The 20,831-nt window shown below is 46.0% G+C and overlaps 1 protein-coding gene across 1 annotated transcript in view; it reads right to left on the bottom strand.

The window, feature by feature from the left end:
* LOC144106283 (uncharacterized) overlaps nt 1–20,831 on the bottom strand; it is a 70,976-nt gene that overhangs the window by 10,370 nt on the left and 39,775 nt on the right. The window contains exons 2-5 of the mRNA XM_077639049.1: nt 1,895–1,975; nt 1,782–1,830; nt 992–1,044; nt 808–882 (exon numbers count right to left, since the gene is read on the bottom strand). Coding sequence (XP_077495175.1) covers nt 808–882; nt 992–1,044; nt 1,782–1,830; nt 1,895–1,975 — 258 coding nt within the window. The remainder of the gene's footprint in view (nt 1–807; nt 883–991; nt 1,045–1,781; nt 1,831–1,894; nt 1,976–20,831) is intronic.

Here is a 20,831-nt window from a genome sequence, read left to right as displayed (position 1 = left end):
GCTGCTTCTAAAAACTTACGATAGTTCCTAGAAGTGATGGGAGGCAGCAAAATATAATTTCTCGTTCAACAGGTTTATCAGTATTATGCACAGGTTTTCACGGATAGCTTCCCATTTAGTATGATTGAATTCTTATGAGCTTGATGAATTCCATCGCGGTCCGATGATGCAACCGTTGGCAAGAACTCTGTTTACCTCAGGGAGCGGCAAGAATATATGCGGTAGAGACTGTACGTGAATATGGCAAGAAACTGTTAATCTGTCCAATAAACGACAGACCGGAGAAGCTCTTTGACATGGATATCTATTCACTGAATTAGCAAGCTAATTGAATCCAGCTGTTTTCGCAGTCATGCAACAAAACAACACAATGCGCACTATGCATATATTTTTAGAGGGTAACCGCGTTTTGTGAGTCGATGAAACTCATTGAGGCAACAGAAATGATAATAACAATAATTGTTTTTTTTTTTGGGGGGGGGGGAAAGAAATGGCGCAGTATCTGTCTCACATATCGTTGGACACCTGAACCGCGCCGTAAGGGAAGGGATAAAGGAGGGAGTGAAAGAAGAGAGGAAGAAAGAGATGCCGTAGTGGATGGCTCCGGAATAATTTCGACCACCTGGGGATCTTTAACGTGCACCGACATCGCACAGCACACGGGCGCCTTAGCGTTTTTCCTCCATAAAAACGCAGCCGCCGCGGTCGGGTTCGAACCCGGGAAATCCGGATCAGTAGCCGAGCGCCCTAACCACTGAGCCACCGCGGCGGGTAAAAACAGAAATGAAGAATTGCGCATTGCGTCACCTTTATCTTGAGTATGCTGAGCGCCACGATGCCGCCTATTTCTGCCGCCACCATGAAGACGGCCAGGAAGAGGAACTGGAAAGCGATCGCAAGGAAGGAAGCAAAAAAAGATCACAATTTTCTTTCGCCTCCATTATTATACTAGTGAATTCGCGCTGCACAGCATCAGCGCGTATGTACTCACCAGTTTCATGCCGAGACCTCCCTTCTTGTAAGAGCCTATCCATCCACACATTCCTGCATGTAAAAGCGGAGGCTATGCTTATTACACTGAGCAGATGCTTTAGAGCGAGGCTATGATAAATACTTTCAAACATTGTGAATGCCGAAAGAAATATCCCAGAATAAACAGGACTTATCTTAGTCAATAGCAAAAGTAGAATAAAATGCTTGTTTTTTTTTTTTGGTAATGTCGGCAGCTTTTCGTATAGAACAAGTAGGAACGACGTCTGCAGGAAAAAGCATTCCGAACATTCAAGCGTACTTGTCCATACACATTCCACTCATGCAGATTAAACAAACTAGCGCAGTCCTCTTACAAAAGCAAGCAAAAATGTAAGTATTCGAGTTAATTCTCAAGGCCTTATTTCTGCTGCTTAGAAGCCTTGTGCAGGTATTTCGTTTCTTTGACACATTCTACACAGCACAAAAGGTTATTGAACCCTAGTTCTGTCCGTGTTCAAGATCGAAGAAAATTTTAATGAAAGAAAAATGTTACTGTAATATTTCTTCCCGATAAGGTGTAAAATTCTAATATCCGTTCCTCTGCGATGGAAGTTCGCTGATGTGCTGCTGTTAAAGCTTCGTGTTAATCATTTCAGACAAAAGCAGTTATCGCTAGGCTAGCGACAACAATCCATTGGTTTCATTACATCTCGTTGCGCACCTGATGCCTATGTTGCGTTTAACACACACTACGCGGCACATTTTGTTTAACGGTTGATGATTTAGTCATTAGCGCAGAGCTTACGCACCTGTCAGGAACCACGCTCCTCCAACTCCCAAATGAACATAGGTGAATATCTGAAAGAAAAAAAAAGAGGAGAATTCAATAATTAAATCGCAAAGCGATCACACATCAACTCACCAGGACGCCGTCCAGGAACCTCTTGTTCTCCGTTGTGGCCAGGACCCAAAGCATGTATCCCAGCACGACGACGCCCATGAACTACACAAAAGACAAGAACAAGAACAATAGTCACGTGAGCACGGCAATTGCCTTTGCGGAAAAATGTTGAGAACATGTGACGAGATAGCATACGCGTTTGACTACACAAACAACGACAATGAAGCTACCCCGTTTGCGTGTTTTCTTACGAAAGAAAACATAAAGAGAGTAATCAAGACCCTTACAAAAATGGTCCATAGCGAGTCTATAGATTTCTTGTAGAGACTATTGCATTCCTATAGATATTTCTTCTTGTCTATTCATAGTCTGTAGACTGTCTATAGACAAAATTCCACAAAAAGTGTGTGGCCATAACTCTATCGATTGTCTATAGACTGTCTCTGGGATTTGTATTGCCTATAAAATGCTTTATAGGATTTGTCTATAGAGAGTCTACAGACTTTACAGACAGAGATCTATGAACAGTCTATAGACTCTAAAGAAATTTTTTAAGGGAGATGCAGCACACAGACTCAATCCAAATATAGAGTTCGTTAGGAGTAGCCAGGCAAAAAGGAAAAAAAACTGCGCTAAATAAAAACCCGCACGGACGCTCCAAAACACTCGCGGAAGTTTCCGCAGAGAAGTAGGAAAAACTTAATTGCGTGCACTCCAAACGAAAAATAGAGCTGAAATAGGCAAGAAACGCGAGCAGAGCACTTTCATGTGGCGCACTTACCAACCCTGTGGCCCAACACAATAAACGGGGGCGGAGGAGGAATAAAGATGATGTGCCGAGCACGTCCCGTACTGCACACGGCCCGCTTCCCCACTATGCGCAGTGGCAAGGAGCACAAATGCTGCTTTTATGCGATTTTAACGAGAACTGAAAAAGGTGCCTCCGCAGGCATCGCGAAGCCAGTTTCGGATATCTCTCGGGCGCCTCCAAGTTGCTTCTTAGGGCAGTAACTTCGTTGGACAGCGAGAAATAAGTCTCGGCATAGTTGGGGGGGTCCATGTTCAATGAAAAAGAACTGCGCAGAAAGACACGAATACTAACAAAAAGAAAGAGAGTAAAGGCAGCAACATATCGCTATTGTTGCATTTTGTTTTGCTGCATTGATCAGCATAGTGCTGTAAGCCTTATTTCTGCGCAGTTTGTACGGCGAGAAAGTTTTCGAGCGGAAGCTGCGTGCGTCTCTCTGCGCCAACCTGTGGATCTCACGTGCCCGCGACCGGTAAAAGTATGTTGATACCACCATGAACGCCGTTCTAAAGTATAAACAAAGAGAACGCTACTAATAGCAGAATAAATTTCACTCCGGCGTGCCTTTCTTCAGCAACAACGGCAGAAATATCTGATTCGGTCTTCTCTTGAGCGGTAAAATGCTCTCTGTTCCACTACTGAGCCATTTCCATAGATAATCCCATTATTAGTATGTCCATGTAGAGTTTAGTTACCCGCCGCGGCGGCTCAGTGGTTAGGGCGCTCGGCTAATGATCCGGAGTTCCCGGGTTCGAACCCGACCGCGGCGGCTGCGTTTTTATGGAGGCAAAACGCTAAGGCGCCCGTGTGCTGTGCGATGTCACTGCACGTTAAAAATCCCCAGGTGGTCGAAATTATTCCGGAGCCCTCCACTACGGCACCTCTTCTTCCTTTCTTCTTTCACTCCCTCCCTTATCCATTCCCTTACGGCGCGGTTCAGGTGTCCAACGATATATGAGACAGATACTGCGCCATTTCCTTTCCCCAAAACCAATTATTGTTATTATTATTATTATTATTATTGGTTTGGTTTGGGGGGGTTTAACGTCCCAAAGCGACTCAGGCTATGAGAGACGCCGTAGTGAAGGGCTCCGGAAATTTCGACCACCTGGGGTTCTTTAACGTGCACTGACATCGCACAGCACACGGGCCTCAAGAATTTCGCCTCCATTGAAATTCGACCGCCGCGGCCGGGATCGAACCCGTGTCTTTCGGGCCGGTAGCCGAGCGCCATAACCACCGCGGCTTTATTATTATTATTATTATTATTATTATTATTATTATTATTATTATTATTATTATTATTATTATTATTATTAGAGTTGAGCGACGGAAAGACGACGGTCTTATCGAACGCCCGATTTGTGTTCAGTATAGCAAGCAAGCCGATGCAGTGCAAATTGCTCGCTAACGACAGAGCAAAGCACGTGAGAATCAAATGCCCATACCGTGTCCGAGCAGCTGCTCCTTTAAAAACGCCCGTGCCTTTCTGCAAGCGTCCTAATTATTCTCATATTTCTTACATGGACGTTTAACTATGAACATTTCGCCCTTTGTGAGAAAGGCATAGGAATTAAAGAGGGGACGCAAGGGTGCCCAGAAATTTTCATCCTGGTCTCCCGATGCGAAGTACGATGTTTGAAGCACTGTCCTGGCTGAGCACATTGGAGTCACACGCGAAAACACTTCCTAAAGAACTGGCTGCGCTGATAGTCCTCGCTGTAACTATGAGTAAAAATGTTCGTCGCATCACAGTGTACGGTGTCTACAGAAAGGAGAACAGAAGACTGCGACCTGAGCTGCGACCTAAAGGGCCTTACTGCCAATCACTCGTCTTGAAATAATGCCTATGTGCAACAAGTGCTTATGAAGAAGCAACCGCTCGTAACTATCAACGTACAGACTTGGTCAAAAGTCTTAAGGCCACAGCACTCAGCTGCAGTGAAATGGATGTTCACAGCGAATGTTCACAGAGAATGTTCACAGAGCGATGTTCACAGAGAAAAAATGTACCTAAAGAACAGTTTGCCACACCTTGATTAGATTGTCTATGTATTGTTAACCCAGTGTGCGCATGCACCACCGAATTGCTTATATGTTCCTTTATGTTCAGTAAACAACTCAGTTGATGTTTAGCGCTCGTCCTGTCTACTTCTTTGTCTGTGTCTCTGTTATATGCGCTAGTCTTTTAATTCATGATGAAACACCAACTAGCCCAGCTTTCCGCCTTGATTGCATTGATTTCTCGTACATCGGGCCCTGTGCTTCCTTCTTTTATGTGTCGTGATCCTTCAGTTACTTATGTGAACCTAATAGCAGTCACTACCTATCGTGCAAGAGTGCTATCCTTCGCCCTGAAGAATGGACTGGTACCGCCTGACGTGCAAGCTTTGTTCCATCCCTACCAAGCATCTGTACGACATACCAGAAGAATCACCAAGATCTTCCGTGCCGAACTCTGGAGAAGCATTCGGTATTTGCAGTTGTGCTTACGTGTGCATGCTGCGACCAGGACAAGCTGCCAGGTAACCTGTGATGCCTTTATCAGGACTTGGGCCAGAGAGGCAGCGAATGTTACCGAGTTTCTTTGGTCTTGTGGCCTGCCATCATTGTGTGCTTGGAAAAAAGCAAAAGAGGATTCCCAAGATGTCCCTAAGAAAAAAGTGTTGTGTTTAGCAGAATGTGGTCTCCCAGATAAAGTTCAAAAGGTTTTGAGCTGCGGGCCTAAATTTTGTAATGAGGTTAACGAAACACCTCTCGGACTCATTACTATGGTTAGAAAAGTAGGGCAATGTGCAGACGTGGAAGACAAGGCTAGATGTATTTCCGAAGGTGTTGACTGCTTGTCGAGTAGAAAGCCGTGTTCGCGTGGGGCAACGCTAGCGGTGAGCAATACAATCCATTACCTCAAGAATAATAACCTTTCTTTGCTGACCGCTGATAAAGAGGGTGGATTCGTCGTGTTGCCCAAAACGATGTATCTTGAAAAGGCTAAGCAAGCTATTGACAAGAATTTTATTCCCCTGAAAATATCTGGCAGAAAAGTAAAAGCAGAGGCATTAAAAATGTTGTGAACGGCTCAATTTGACAGGACTATATCAGTCTGTAAAAACAGCGAAGACGCTGGGTCTGAACGTATTTTTTTCCGCCAAAACCCACAAAGAAGGCATGCCACTCAGAGCGATTGTATCCGAGAATGAAGCATGGCAAGGCCTGGTATCAAAATACCTTCAAAAGCACCTTAGCCAGCTAGATGTAGAAGACCCTTTTCGTGTGAGTAACTCAAAGGATGTAATTGAATTTTTGGGTGAGCAAGGTGGTGCTTCAGGAGCTAATTTCGCCTTTTCAGTAGATATTGAGGAGCTCTTTTATTCCATTCCCCAAATAGAGTTACTAGACGCAGTAAAAGAGCGAATTGAAAGCTGGGGGGCTGTTAAGTTCCAAAATAGCAGCGGGGTTTCTGTAAATGACTTTGTAGCGTTAGTTAAGTGTTACCTCTCATCCACCTTCATTTGTTTTAACGACAAGTTGTTCGTGCAAAAAGACGGTATTTGCATAGGCTCATGCATAGCTCCAATACTTAGCGAAATATTTTTAGGTCAATTTGACAAACGCGTTGCAGCGTGCATGAAAAAGGAAAAAGGTGTAGTGAGGTGTTTTAGATATGTGGATGATTTTATTGTGTTTGTGAATGTTGAGAACGAGAGTGACAAACCACAGGTTGTAAAAAGTGTTTTAGATATTTTCGGTGAATGTTCTGTCAAGCTGAGATTCACGCATGAAGTTCCGATCAACGGGTGTCTCCAATTCCTCGAGATTTGTTTGTTCTTTGGCACGGGGCACATCTGCTGGTCGTACCAGCCACGCACAAAAAAGGAAATTTTAGCGTACAATTCGGCTCATTCGAAATTGGTAAAACGGGGCATTGCAAAAAATTGCCTGCGTGGTGCTCTCGAGAAGTCTTGCCAGCATAAAATTGAAATCAGTTTGCAGACGCAAGTGCACCGGTTGCAGAACGCCGGTTTTCCTATGGATACCGTGACGGCTGTAGCGCAGTGCCTCCTGAAAGAAATCAGGGCAGGTGGCCGCCCTGGCGTGGCAGCGGAAACTAGCTGCAGGAGGCTGAGGCGTACCGCTATTCCGTACGTGCACCAGTTATCGCACCGGCTGAAGAAAGTTGGAGAGAGGTGCGGTGTGGACGTGATGTTCACTGCCCCCGAAAAGCTGGTGCGCATGTGCAAAGCGGTCAATGAAGAAAGGAAACCGGTCTGCACCACAAAACACGTATGCAAGTTTGTGCCTTGCACTACTGGCATCGTCTACCGCATACCCCTCTCCTGCGGTAGATGCTACGTGGGGCAGTCTGGACGGTGCCTGAACGAGCGGCTACGAGAGCACAGCACGCTGGTAGATTCATTGGCGGGGGGCGGTCATTTGGCCAATCATTGTAAGCGGTGCGGGTGCGTGCCGGCGTTTGGTGCCACGTGTGTGCTTGGTAGGGGAGGCACAAAGTTAGGTCGCGAGATTTGTGAGGCCTATCACATTGACAGAGAAGGTGATAACTGTGTAAGCACTAGTTCACTTACCTTGACCAAAAAAGAAAAAATGTACCTAAAGAACAGTTTGCCACACCTTGATTAGATTGTCTATGTATTGTTAACCCAGTGTGCGCATGCACCACCGAATTGCTTATATGTTCCTTTATGTTCAGTAAACAACTCAGTTGATGTTTAGCGCTCGTCCTGTCTACTTCTTTGTCTGTGTCTCTGTTATATGCGCTAGTCTTTTAATTCATGATGAAACACCAACTAGCCCAGCTTTCCGCCTTGATAGCTATGAATTATCCGTGCAGCGGATCATTCAAAACACAAGTCATGCAGGAAGCTTCTCGACCGCAAGAAGAAACCTTATTCTAGCAGTTCAAGGTCATTCGGTCTGTAATAGTGCAATAATAATAATAATAATAATAATAATAATAATAATAATAATAATAATAATAATAATAATAATAATAATAATAATAAAATTGGTTTTTGGGGAAACGAAATGGCGCAGTATCTGTCTCATATATCGTTGGACACCTTAACCGCGCCGTAAGGGAAGGGATAAAGGAGGGAGTGAAAGAAGAAAGGAAGAAAGAGGTGCCGTAGTGGAGGGCTCCGGAATAATTTCGACCACCTGGGGATCTCTAACGTGCACTGACATCGCACAGCACACGGGCGCCTTAGCGTTTTTCCTCCATAAAAACGCAGCCGCCGCGGTCGGGTTCGAACCCGGGAACTCCGCATCAGTAGCCGAGCGCTCTAACCATTCAGCCACCGCAGCGGGGGGCCGCAATGGCTCTGTTGTGCGGCTGAAGCGATCAGCCATTGGCCTTCAGACTTTTCACCAAGACTGTACCTCAGGTGACCACAATCGCTATTAGGGCCGCAAAGGGAGAAACCACGCCAGCATCTGTACTCCAACGCGTGAACCCGAGTGCACATCGAAATCGTGTGAACCCATGCGTGCTTTTGTAGGGTTAGGCTATACACAGTACAATGATAGACAGTATACCTATGCGAACTCACGCACTACACTTGAATTCCGCTTGTTACTGGTATTCATTAACCTTTTCTGAGTTCTAGTGCAGCCAATACCGGATGCTGCTTTTAGTCGCCAGAGTTCGCGTACATAAACGAAGAAACAGTGCGAGCTTCTCGAATAAGTAAGGGCCACGCGCAGAGGTGGCGGCGTTAAGCGCGCAAACTGTGATCTTATTTGATGGGTTGAGCAGCGGCCTGGACTTGCGCAGCACAGAGCGCGAACGGTTGGACGGAGCAGAGCTCTGCTATCTGGCTGCATCTCACAACGGGGCACACATGCATGACGATCCAAACCGGGCGGGGCGCAGTCCCCAGCCGTCATAAAGAGACCTCATTGTGCCGCAGTCTTTAGAGAGCCGAAACATCCTCTTACCGGAGGCAGAAGGGGCCACGCACAACTTTCGTCCTGGACCGTCTCCTGCCGCTTCGCTTATAAAAAAAAAAAACGTTTATCTTTTATTTTTATACGTGTGCCTATCTTTGAGCACACGTTATACACATCTGCTCCTTCACGTTCTCTACCTAGGTGCCTCTATTTAAAAAAAAATTGCAAAAATTGCGAGGAGACTCGGGAAGCAGCCGAATAGAAGAGAAAGTCGCAGGAGGAAGAGACAGCGCGATATAGTTGAGAGAGTCTCGAAGAGCAGCTCACCCGAGCCGCGGCGAAGGGTGCGCATGGGTGAAGAAGTATAGAGCGGAATAAAAAAAAAACACAGAAAACTGAGGAAAGCCACAAACGCGTACGCCAAACAGAGCGAACGATTCTTCAAAAGCGCGCCGCACACCCCCACCGCTTCTTCCCGGGAGGCTTCTCTTTCCGTGAGCGCGCAGCACGTCGTTTTCGCGTCGTCTGCTCAGTGCAAGCGCGCGCAACTGGCGTTCCGCGACGCCATGACACTTTCCCTTTCCCTCCTCCTCCTCCTCCTCCTCCTCCTCGCCACATCCTCATCGACGGCGCTCAGCGAGCGACGAGCACCGACCAAGGACGCCAGTGGTGATGGTGGTGTTGCGTTCTACACCGGGCATAAACGGCGCTAGCGGACATCGTGCAATTTTTTTTTTTTGCTCTCCCGGCGCGTAGCGATCGTGCTGGCCGCTCATGGAACTCGCCTATGGCATCAATGCGCAAGAGGGGGCGCCCCGTCAAGCCACGGAAAGCGTATGGCACGCTTGCCCTAATTGCGCGAAGCCTGATTAGCAATGGAAATAGTGGACGAGCCTTCGCGTCTCCGTAAACATAAACGCCATGCGCCAAGAGCAAGGTGGAAAGAAAATTAACGGAACGCGCTTCCGTGGTGCAACTGCAGTGGTGCCAGGGGTAGGAGCCGCTGTATGTTTGCGCGCAGATGTGAGATTGAAATGCTAGCACACGGCACGATATAAGCTCATAATCCAGCTTTCTCAACCCGCCGCTGTGGCTCAGTGATTAGGGCGCTCGACTACTGATCCGGAGTTGCCGGGTTTGAACCCGATCGTGGTGGCTGCGTTTTTATGGAGGAAAAACGCTAAGGATCCCGTGTACTGTGCGATGTAAGTGCACGTTAAAAATCCTCAGGTGGTCGAAATTATTCCGGAGCCCTCCACTACGCACCTCTTTCTTCCTTTCTTATTTCACTCCCTCCTTTATCCCTTCCCTTACGGCGCGGTTGAGGTGTCCAACGATATATGGAACAGATACTGCGCTGTTTCCTTTCCCCAAAAACTAGTTATTATTATTATTACTATTATTATTATTATTATTATTATTATTATTATTATTATTATTATTATTATTATTATTATTATTATTATTATTATTATTATTATTATTATTATTATTATTATTAATGCGTTAGCATTAGAATAGTCTGTGCAAGCAGAAATGCCTATCAGCCGTACGTATAACACCTCGTATATAACGAACTAAAGTGTGCCACCTTGGATATAACGAACGTTACACTGCTAACGCAATCAAAATGACCCGCTGAGGACCACCTAAGGGTTTTATGTATTTATTTATTAACCGACTGACACCACTTCTTTCTCATTGCGTACCTGCCCAGAAGAGACAACAGGCTAAACATAGATAAAAAGAATCCCTTGAAAGAACCTGCGGTTTTCACAAAAACAAGAAAAAAAGATATTCTAATCCTGATTACAGCTTTGATGCAGTGAGTAATAGAATCCTCATTTCCACTCTTTACCCGAGTGTTTATCCCAGTCTTAATCCATTCAGTAACCCACTATTTATTTCCAGTCTTCATATCCCCGCCGCACTCCACTTATAATGTAGGACAACCGTGTTGCGATACGTCTTAAGAGAGCACTTGGGCATGAGCAAATTAATTCCGATTCGTAGCTGGCGTGGTGTATTAATTTACTCCACTCGGACATCCAAGCGCCTGACTCAGTGCGAGAGAGTAAAGCCTCCAAATTTAAGTGAAGTGAAAAAAAAAATAAAGCAAGCATCCCCTTGGAATCGCTCAGCTCCTATCGTGCGGACGTCGTACGCGCGCTGCCTATTTCGCTGCATTTCCCTTTCCTTTCCACAACGGTCATGGAAGCTGTACATTTTTTAATATACCTGAGAGTGCGGTTTTCAGCTCTTGCCACTGAGATGGGGACGCAGGTTATTGAAGTTCCTATGCATCCTGAGTCAGGCACGTAGCCAGAATTTTTTTTTCGGAAAGGGGGGAAGGTTCTCGACACCCCCCCCCCCCCCCCCTTGTCCTTGGGTATGTGCCCATTCCGAGTGCTTTAACCGGATCTTCCCTCCGAACAAAAGAAAAAGAAAAACAACTTTGGCATGAAACTTTAAGGGTTCTGTAATTCGTAAGAAAGTAGATTCTTTTATAAAGACTAGTGTCATTCGATGCTATTCTTGACGAGAATGAAGCTTGCGCAACACGTAGAACGGTACGAAGTACTGCAAAAAAATATTGGGTGCCGGCTTTCTTTCTGACAGTTCCGAAGCCCTCTACTTTAAGGTTGTCTCATAGGCGACGTTGTTAAAATAAATCCGATTCGATTAAATTTAAAGGAAAACGTCATGAAATGGTTGCAAGGCTAAATAGTCTTAAGACAATGCTTCAGTAGAACATCCTTGCGAATTAGTTGGTTTATTTCGACAGAAAAAAATCAAACTGCGCGAATTTGACAAGGACAAGGGGCAGCGTGTCGCGCTCATTTCTTTGCCGCTTGCAATAATCAAACTCGCGCCCAAGATCCTCTTGCGTGCAAAGTAGCGGGCACAAACAAGTTGCATAAAGTTTTTTTTCAAAAGAAGGCGGATCAGTTGTACAGTGGCAGTACACAAAGTTGTGAACCAGTTGTGAGCAGGCATCCTAGTTACGCGAAAACGAAGGTCTAAGAACAAATTCTGTTACAAGACGACACGTGAACAATAAAAATTACTAGTTAAGAACACTAATGATTACAACACGAAACGAAGACTTTGAAACTTAGTATATAGCTGTCCCTTATCCCAACTTAATACTGGATTTACACAAAAGCTTATCCCATATCCCTCCAAATCACCCTGCCCTGTGCCAGCTGCTGCCACCCTATAACCGCATACTTCCTGATTTAGCCGCCGCGGTGGCTCAGTGGCTATGGCACTCGGCTACTGGCCCGAAAGACGCGGGTTCTATCCCGGCGACTGCGGTCGAATTTCGATGGAGGCGAAATTCTGCAGGCCCATGTGCGATGTCAGTGCACGCTAAAGAACCCCAGGTGATCGAAATTTTCGGAGCCCTTCACTACGGCGTCCCTCATAGCCTGAGTCGATTTGGGATGTTAAACACCCATAGACCAACTTCCCGATTTCATCTGCCTACGCGACTCTATGCCGCTTCCTGCTGAGCTTGTATTCAGTGGGAATCCACCCCAATGCCTTCAGAGATCATCGGTTATCTTGACTTCGTATTTCATGGCCTGCCCATGCCCACTTCTTCATCTTGATTTCAGCTAAGGAACGACATTAACTCGCGTTTCTTCTTCAACGCACTTTGCTTCTGTCCTGTGTCTTAACTTTGCCGTTGAAGACAAACTAATCCTGGTTCGGGTATTTTCGTTGAACACCTACAAAGAGTTGGAAAGCTGCAGTGATCTCGTTTGCGACCGTGACCTTGCGCTGAGGTGGGTGTCAACGATAATTTCTCCTTTACCTGAGCTCCACTCTCAACAGGAGGTTTCCCTCAAAATGTATTTGACAAACAGGGTTCTAACCCGCCGCGGTGGCTCAGTGGTTAGGGCGCTCGACTACTGAACCGGAGTTCCCGGGTTCGAACCAGACCGCGGCGGCTGCGTTTTTATGGAGGAAAAACGCTAAGGCGCCCGTGTGCTGTGCGATGTCACTGCACGTTAAAGATCCCCAGGTGGTCGAAATTATTCCGGAGCCCTCCACTACGGCACCTATTCTTCCTTTCTTCTTTCACTCCCTCCTTTATCCCTTCCCTTACGGCGCGGTTCAGGTGTCCAACGATATATGAGACAGATACTGCGCCATTTCCTTTACCCAAAAACCAATTATATACAAACAGGGTTCTCCGCTTCGAGTTGTCGATCAGCTTGACCTGGCCGTGCTAACTGCTAGTCGTCCGTGTTTGTTTTGTTTATAGGGAACGAAAGTCACGGATGGACAGTCTTCCTGGGTTCGAATACCGAACCAGAGTGAATTTCTCCTCCAACAACAATATTTACAAACATGTATAGCTTTCTTACTTAGCTCTAACGTTACCGTCAGGGGAATTTTAACGGTAATAATTCCTCTGGTAGCAGGCGACCTCACTCGTAGCACTCGAGACGTTGCATCTGTCGCGTACTTGTTTTTCAAGCACATGAGCATTACCAGCCAGCTACAGGAACCTCCTTTTAAAATTCCAAGAAGCCGACCGGAAAGCGTTTGTGCGGCCGTAATAACCCGCCTGAAACTCGTTACTATGTCGCAACGCGCGTTGCTTTCCTGACAGGCTTGGGACCGCGCGGCTACCGCCAGCTCCAGGACCATGATCGAAGAGTGGCGCTGAAACAGCAACATCGGCATCCGTGCGTTGGGCCCTTCCGTTGTTCTCCTGTCCGGCGGCAGAAAGGGAGGCTCCAAGGTCGCGCATTTCCCTCCATTACAATACCGCGTGACGCCTTCAGTTAGAAGCGCCGTTACGCTCACCGAACGTTGCCGAGGGTGGCGATGGGCTCTCCTGCGCGGCATAATGAGGCGGGTGTGGCTGGATGGCGGCTCTCGCCAGGAACGGGAAAAAAAGAGTACAAAAGAGGCCAAATGACTCGCTATTTGTCTTGTACGCGGTCTCTGCATATTCACCTACCATGTTCGGTCTTTACAGGCCTGTCAAACTCACTTGATGGTTTATGGGTTTATGGGGGTTTAACGTCCCAAAGCGACTCGGGCTATGAGGGACGCCGTGGTGAAGGGCTCCGGAAATTTCGACCACCTGGGGTTCTTTAACGTGCACTGACATCGCACAGTACAAGGGCCTCTAGAACTTCGCCTCCATCGAAATTCGACCGCCGCGGCCGGGATCGAACCCGCTTCTTTCGGGCCGGCAGCCCAGCGCCATAACCACTCAGCCACCGCGGCGGACAAACTTACATGAGTTAGGGGGTTCAGGTGACGGATGCTGCCTGTCGTACAACGGGACTGAATGGGTTTTTAATGTGTGCGCTGTCTCTGGCACAGACACCTCTGCGCTTTCCTGACGTCAATGCTGTAACGTAGCAAGCTATTAATACGAAACCATTATTGGTGTCGTTACGAGAAAAGCCGGCAGCGCGTGTGTGTATTCGCAGATGGTAGGGAAAATCACAGTGATGGCAAAAAAAAAATAGGGAGGAGTCATCAAGCGGCCGTATAATGCACACAGCAAGCCGAGCAGCGCCACTTCATACAATCATATACGTGTCATTCGTGGATATATATATATATATATATATATATATATATATATATATATATATATATATATATATATATATATATATATATATATATATATATATATATATATATATAATCACCAAAAATTGAACAAAACATAACAGGATTTAATTCACGACGTTTCGGCTGGAGGACCAGCCTTTTTCGAAAAAGGCTGGTCCTCCAGCCGAAACGTCGTGAATCAAATCTTGTTATGTTTCTTCAATTTTTGGTGATTTTATATTATATTGACCAAATCAGCTGCCAGAAATCACTTTTGATATATATATATATATATATATATATATATATATATATATATATATATATATATATATATATATATATATATATATATATACACACACACTCGCCACTGGCCGACCTCCATTTGACCCCAGTTTTCCAGACAACATTCGTAGCAAAATTTTGATGCGACCGTTCGTCGTACAGCGTTCCGGGTGGTGTCATACATGCGTATGACACCATTGTGCGTGTGGTTGGTGTGTGTGTTTGGGTGGCTGTCAATGCACCCAGGGACAGTAATGCATTCGTATTCCCGCACGTAAGCAGTCTTAAGTGTCTGAGGAATTTTTGTTTTGTTTATCAAGCTACATACGGAGCCGTCACGCGCCTAGCTGCGAATTTTGATTGCGATGCAAAGCGCAGAGGGGCTGCTATGCCCAATGTGAGTCGACCGAAATAATGCCGGAGTTCTGGATACCCTTCTATTACCTCCTACATTGCCCCGTCAAGCAGCTGAGCTGTGTGCTTTACGGACAGTTCTGTCCGCCGTTGCTGTAGTCGGGTGCAACTCAAGAACGAAGCGGCACATGTCCCTCAAAGGAGGCCCTCCAGCCAATGGCATCGGCCTATCTTCATGACGCCGGGGTTAATCCTATTAGACCGTGGGTATCTCCAGTCATCTGCCACACCCTGAGATTTCAAACTAGCATGTGCAGGGGAATCTGCTAAGGGAGAGAAGTGGAGAATCGGTCGACGCCATTGGCTGGAGGGGCTCCGTTGAGGGACATGTGCCGCTTCGTCTTGAATTGTATCCATCCGAGTAACTGGAAATTAATCCCGACACCTCCAATGTGACACGGTTTATATCTCGCAATGTTGATTTTGATACACAAGAATCAATCAATCAATCAATCAATCGTTGAGAAAAGTAAGAATGCGCGAGACATTCCAGAAGATGCGAACACTTCTCTTCGGCCGCAACTCGCGTTCCTTGGGTCACCCAACGTCTGCCGGAGAGACAAGGCAGCAACTTATCTGTATCGCCTGTGGGCCAACTCTGCCTGCCTACCCGCCAGCGAAGTTGAACAAGGCCCGCCGTGCCCGTTCACATCTGTGCACGATTTCTGCCTTCGTGGGAGCTGTGTCGCATTCACCTCTTAGTGTGTCTATGCTCTCGTGACGAGAGCCAAACATTGGTGCGCAGCCTGAGAAGGTGGGGTGTGCCTTTGGACAGCATCGTTCGGATGGTATTCAAAGAGAGGCCAAGAACTTAGCGGCGCGCTATGTAGCCAAGCTGTTGGTGCTATCTCTTTTCAGAGGAAATTGCCCTTCTCAGACAGTGATAGGACGTCAAATTATTTTTGACAGCACACGTGGAGAAACTGCCGGCATATATTGCTGTAAGGCGAGGATATATCGCCTAAACATCACCGCTGCAACCAGCACAGCTCTGAAGTGCAAGTCTATTGACTGAATGAAGACGGCAATATGAACTATAAATAAACGGGTGCCTGTTAATTTGCAAGTGCGTGTTAGGAAATACTTAACAAGGTCAACCTACTGTTCTCTGTACGAGGAGGAAATGATGAGGCTTGTAGGATGCATGCCCCTTCTACAATTCCTCGCTTGGCTGGTTGGAGACAGAAACGAGAGAAAGCTCTCTAGTGAATTATATGAAATTTAAGCGGTGGGAATAAAGCCACCCACATGCTATAGTTCCTATACTAGAGAGGCGGACCAGGGAGAGCGGTGCCCTTGGGAGAGGTTAGCAGAACGTAAAAGGAAGGCGAAAAACGTGTAAAATATTAAATCGCACAATTCTTTTTTGCACAATGCACAATGTTCTTTGTTTTTGTTAATTTTGCGCAACTCTTTTTCGTTGCTGAGTGTATGCTAGCCTGTATTAATCAGGCGTAATGAAAAAGATCACCCGGCAGATGATTTAACCTTTTTTACTGGCGATATACAGCGGTCTATAGGGCACACTTCGTCCAAATAATCGCCGAAATTAAAAGTACATTGATAAATTCACATATTCACATGTACTGTCGTTGCCAAATATGCGCGACCTTAACCAGTGGTCTTGTCTTTCGCCAGTGAAGTACACTAGTGAAGACCAGGTGGTCGAAATTATTCCGGAACCCTCACCTACGCCACCTCTTTCTTCCTTTCTTCTTTCACTCCCTCCTTTATCCCTTCTCTTACGGCGCGGTTCAGGTGTCCAACGGTATATGAGTCAGATGCTACGCCATTTCCTTTCCCCAAAAACCAATTAAAAAATATATTTCCGTCAGTTATAACTTGTATGGAAGGGAAGAGCGCGCGCGCCACCATCGCTCCAGTTATAGGAACCTCTACGCAGAAGTCAACCCACTACAGACATACAAATAAAGAAAACGCGTTGAACTCGCGGCTAATCGGAAGATCCAAAGAGACGAATCACAGAATACGCTTGAACATTGTACAAACTGTTCTAGAATAGGTGGAAATAGACGACCGCACTCAACCTCTGCCATGGAAGGAAAAAAAAAGAGCAGCTGTTGCTCGTTGTCGGCTTCCATCGGGAGCAATGCCCCGCCGCGGTGGCTCAGTGGTTAGGGCGCTCGGCTACTGATCCGGAGTTCCCGGGTTCGAACGCGACCGCGGCGGCTGCGTTTATATGGAGGAAAAACGCTAAGGCGCCCGTGTGCTGTGCGATGTCAGTGCACGTTAAATATCCCCAGGTGGTCGAAATTATTCCGGAGCCCTCCACTACGGCACCTCTTCCTTCCTTTATTCTTTCACTCCCTCCTTTATCCCTTCCTTTACGTCGCGGTTCAGGTGTCCAACGATATATGAGACAGATACTGCGCCATTTCCTTTCCCCAAAAAACCAATTATTATTATTATCATCGGGAGCAGTAATAACATGAAGTGATCAGACAACTTTGCAATAACCGAAAAGCTCATGAGTATACTCTCTGCTGTCTGCGCAGACATCTTGCGGTGTCTGATAGTGACGCAATAAACGGAGTCATTGAAATAAACTTGCATGCGCTCAGCAAACTGCTAAGGATGTTTGCAGATTTCAAAAGCCAGCCTCGTCGTCTTGTGGCCCATTTGCACTAGAGCTACCCGTTATTTTGGCGCCTCACCGCCTTAATACACACCCGTAGACTTGTCACGTAACGGTGTTTTTTTTTTTCACTGTTGCTCTGTGCTGACCTGTTTTGCCGTAGTTCTGCGTTGTCACTGCTCTGCCCTGTCATCTTGCAGCTTCCGAATGGGCCGTTCTGCCTCCGCGCTCTTTTTTGACAGTGCTGTTGAATGCGGTGCTGTTTATTCCTCTGCTGATTTCGTGTTGCTCCCTTTCGTGTGTGCTGTTTTTATCGCGTTCTTTTTATGGTATGTTCAGGCACTGACGTTGCTTATCATCAGGCCCAGCCATCGTGCGTAACAGGTGCCACTTAGGGCAGTTACCAGCGGGTCGAAAGACGTGATGAGTGGCATTTGCTACACAAGAAGGGGGGGGGGGGGGGGGGGGGGGGCGTGACTACGCCCAAGATCCTCCAGCCGTTATGCTCCCTGGAGGCAATATGGATCAAGTGCCGCCGTCGTCAAAGCCTAATAACCGGCATTTGCCCAGGAAGATGGTTAGTTAGGGCAGTGGCTGATTAGCGCCTTGGGTCGGTGAGTCATGCAAGAGAGCAAACGATGATTACGACCGAATGTGCGACAATAACAACAACAACAAGGAAAAATGACACTCTGACGGACCCATCTTTTGAAGTTCTTTCAGGGTGAGGTGGGATCAGGATGTTCGAAAGGGCAGTTCCGACGGAGTTGTTCTCGCTTTAGTAAGGTATCTTGTCTTCAAAGTTTAACTCTTAAGTTCTTAAGTTTACACTCTAAACACGATTGAGCCTATATAGGAGTAAAAACGGAATAAGGCGTCCTTTAGAGCACTCCCTTTAACAAGCAGGGTATACGCTGCCCAAGTCTTTGGGTAGATTTTCATCCTTAAAAATATGGAATACTTACGTTTGGCAAAGGTATCAAATGCCCTCGTCAAAACACGCGAAATTCAAGCAAATACGAAGACTATCTCCGGGGTTTCAACCTCTTCTATTCGCTAATCTCAATACCTTCGGTGCGGCGTTTAAAATCCCCCCCTCACCCATTGTTAACGGCATCAAGTAACGATGTTTTGCAGTGGGAATATGTCTTCGTTATCAAGAGTAGCCATCCCGTATATTTAGTGATCAAAATCTACTCTGCGACTTGGGCTGCCAAACCAGCCTCTAAAAGAGCATGCGCTAGAGGACAGCTTACTCTCTTTTTACTCTCATAAATCAGCTAATTGTTGGTTTATTGTCGGAATTCTAGCTGAGTAATTTGACACTTTTTACTGTCTCGTTGCCAGAATCAGCATCGTATTGTATGCTTGTCAGCATTGTATTCCCGACACTATTAAGGACAGAAACGTCATTTTCCTCTCCTTTTCGGCCATCGCTGCCTGTTGAGAGCACGCTCTATGCGTGATTTTTCGTTCATTTCAAGAGAAAAAAACAGCAGAAAGCGAGAAAATGTTTCCTGTCATTCTGATGACCGTCGAAGGTCAGTTATGGGAGCTCTGTAGAAAAAAGCTCAGGCCTTGGAGTTCCCAAGCAGAAACCTAAACACGACCATATCTTTTTTTTTTGCTCGCAACACCGTGTTTCGTTAGTATACTTAGCTGCAGCTAAAGAAAAACGCCATTTCACTATGCTTGTCGAAGTAATTGAAAAATAGTTTTATGATTTGTCGCTTTCTCGTCCAAACAGCAAAATAAGTAATGCTATGGCGAGAAATCAAAAATGGAAAGCAATGCACAAACGGAACGCTGCAATGAGAAGACGTGCAATAACAAGATAGGAGGTGCTGTATACCTTAACAAAGACTTCTTTAGACAGTCTATAGACTGTCCATAGACCTTTGTCTATAAACTCTAGAGGCATTCTATAGACAAATCCTATAATCTAAGCTATGCCAATACAAATCCCATAGACAGTCTATAGACAACCTATAGATTCATGGCCATGCACTTTCAGTAGAGTTTCTTTATAGATAGTCTACAGCCTGTGAATAGACAAAAGGAAGTGTCTACAGGAAATCAATGTAGTATATAGGAAGTCTACAGACAATCTACAGACCATTTTTATAAGGTTACAGTACTTCAGTACTTAAATGTTGGTGAGCGGTTAAATTTTACTCTTCCGACCACGACTGGCGACGGGTATTTATAAGTAGGCCCCAGTCTTGCAAACATTGGTTCGGTGACACGATCCTGGCAGACGCTTTCGCCGGAATTTATGCAGCGGTTCCGCAATTTCCAGAAATAAAACTCAGCGCCAACACATGTCGCCCTCGTCTTTTTCCACGCGCTGCTACATAAGCGCTGACTACGAGGATCAGTTCGCAACTCAGCTGGATAAATGCGGCTGCGCACAAGCGACTTAATTCCTCCTCCCGGAGGGTCTATATCATTAATTAATAATTGGGTTTTGGGGAAAGGAAATGGCGCAGTATCTGTCTCATATATCGTTGGACACCTGAACTGCGCCGTAAGGGAAGGGATAAACGAGGAAGTGATAGCAGAAAGGAATAAAGAGGTGCCGTATGGAGGGCTCCCGAATAATTTCGACCACTTGGGGATCTTTAACGTGCACTGACATCGTACAGCACACGGGCGCCTTAGCGTTTGGCCTCCATAAAAACGCAGCCACCGCGGTCTGGTTCGAACCCAGGAACTCCGGATCAGTAGCCGAGCGCCCTAATAACTGAGCCACCGTGGCGGGTAGGGTCTATAGAGCTCTTCTTTTTTAACCACAGTTCCTGTGGTTAAAAAAAGGGGTGTCTATAGTGCTCTTCTTTTTTGAACCACAGGAACTGTAATAGTAGTAGTAGTAGTAGTAGTAGTAGTAGTAGTAGTAGTAGTAGTAGTAGTAGTAGTAGTAGTAGTAGTAGTAGTAGTAGTAGTAGTAGTAGTAGTAGTAGTAGTAGTAGTAGGTGGTTTTATTAAAAAATAATAATAAAAGGGAAGGAAAATATTTGTGCTAGCCCCGGCGTCTGCTCATCGATACTGAAGCACCTGAGCTGGGGCAGCGGAAGTAAAGGATAGCAGGCAGAATGGAGAAATGAAACGAAAGAGGTGAGGGGACAGGAAGAGAGGATAGGTGGGAGAGGTAATATACACAAAGACTATTTACACAATAATAAATATGTACAGGTTGCGCGCGCGTGATTAGTTCATGATATACATAATATACAGTCCCTTGAAACTCGGCGTAGAATACTAAGGTTAAGATTTATCTTTCTATTGAAAACTAACAAACTGTCAATGGCCCCCGATTTGTATCTCCAACCGATAACGTCCAGGTCAACAAGAAA

Source organism: Amblyomma americanum, chromosome 10, assembly GCF_052857255.1.
Source record: "Amblyomma americanum isolate KBUSLIRL-KWMA chromosome 10, ASM5285725v1, whole genome shotgun sequence".
Lineage (NCBI taxonomy): Eukaryota > Metazoa > Arthropoda > Arachnida > Ixodida > Ixodidae > Amblyomma > Amblyomma americanum.
Note: the sequence above shows the minus strand (reverse complement) of the source record. Positions and strands in the feature narration are given on the sequence as shown.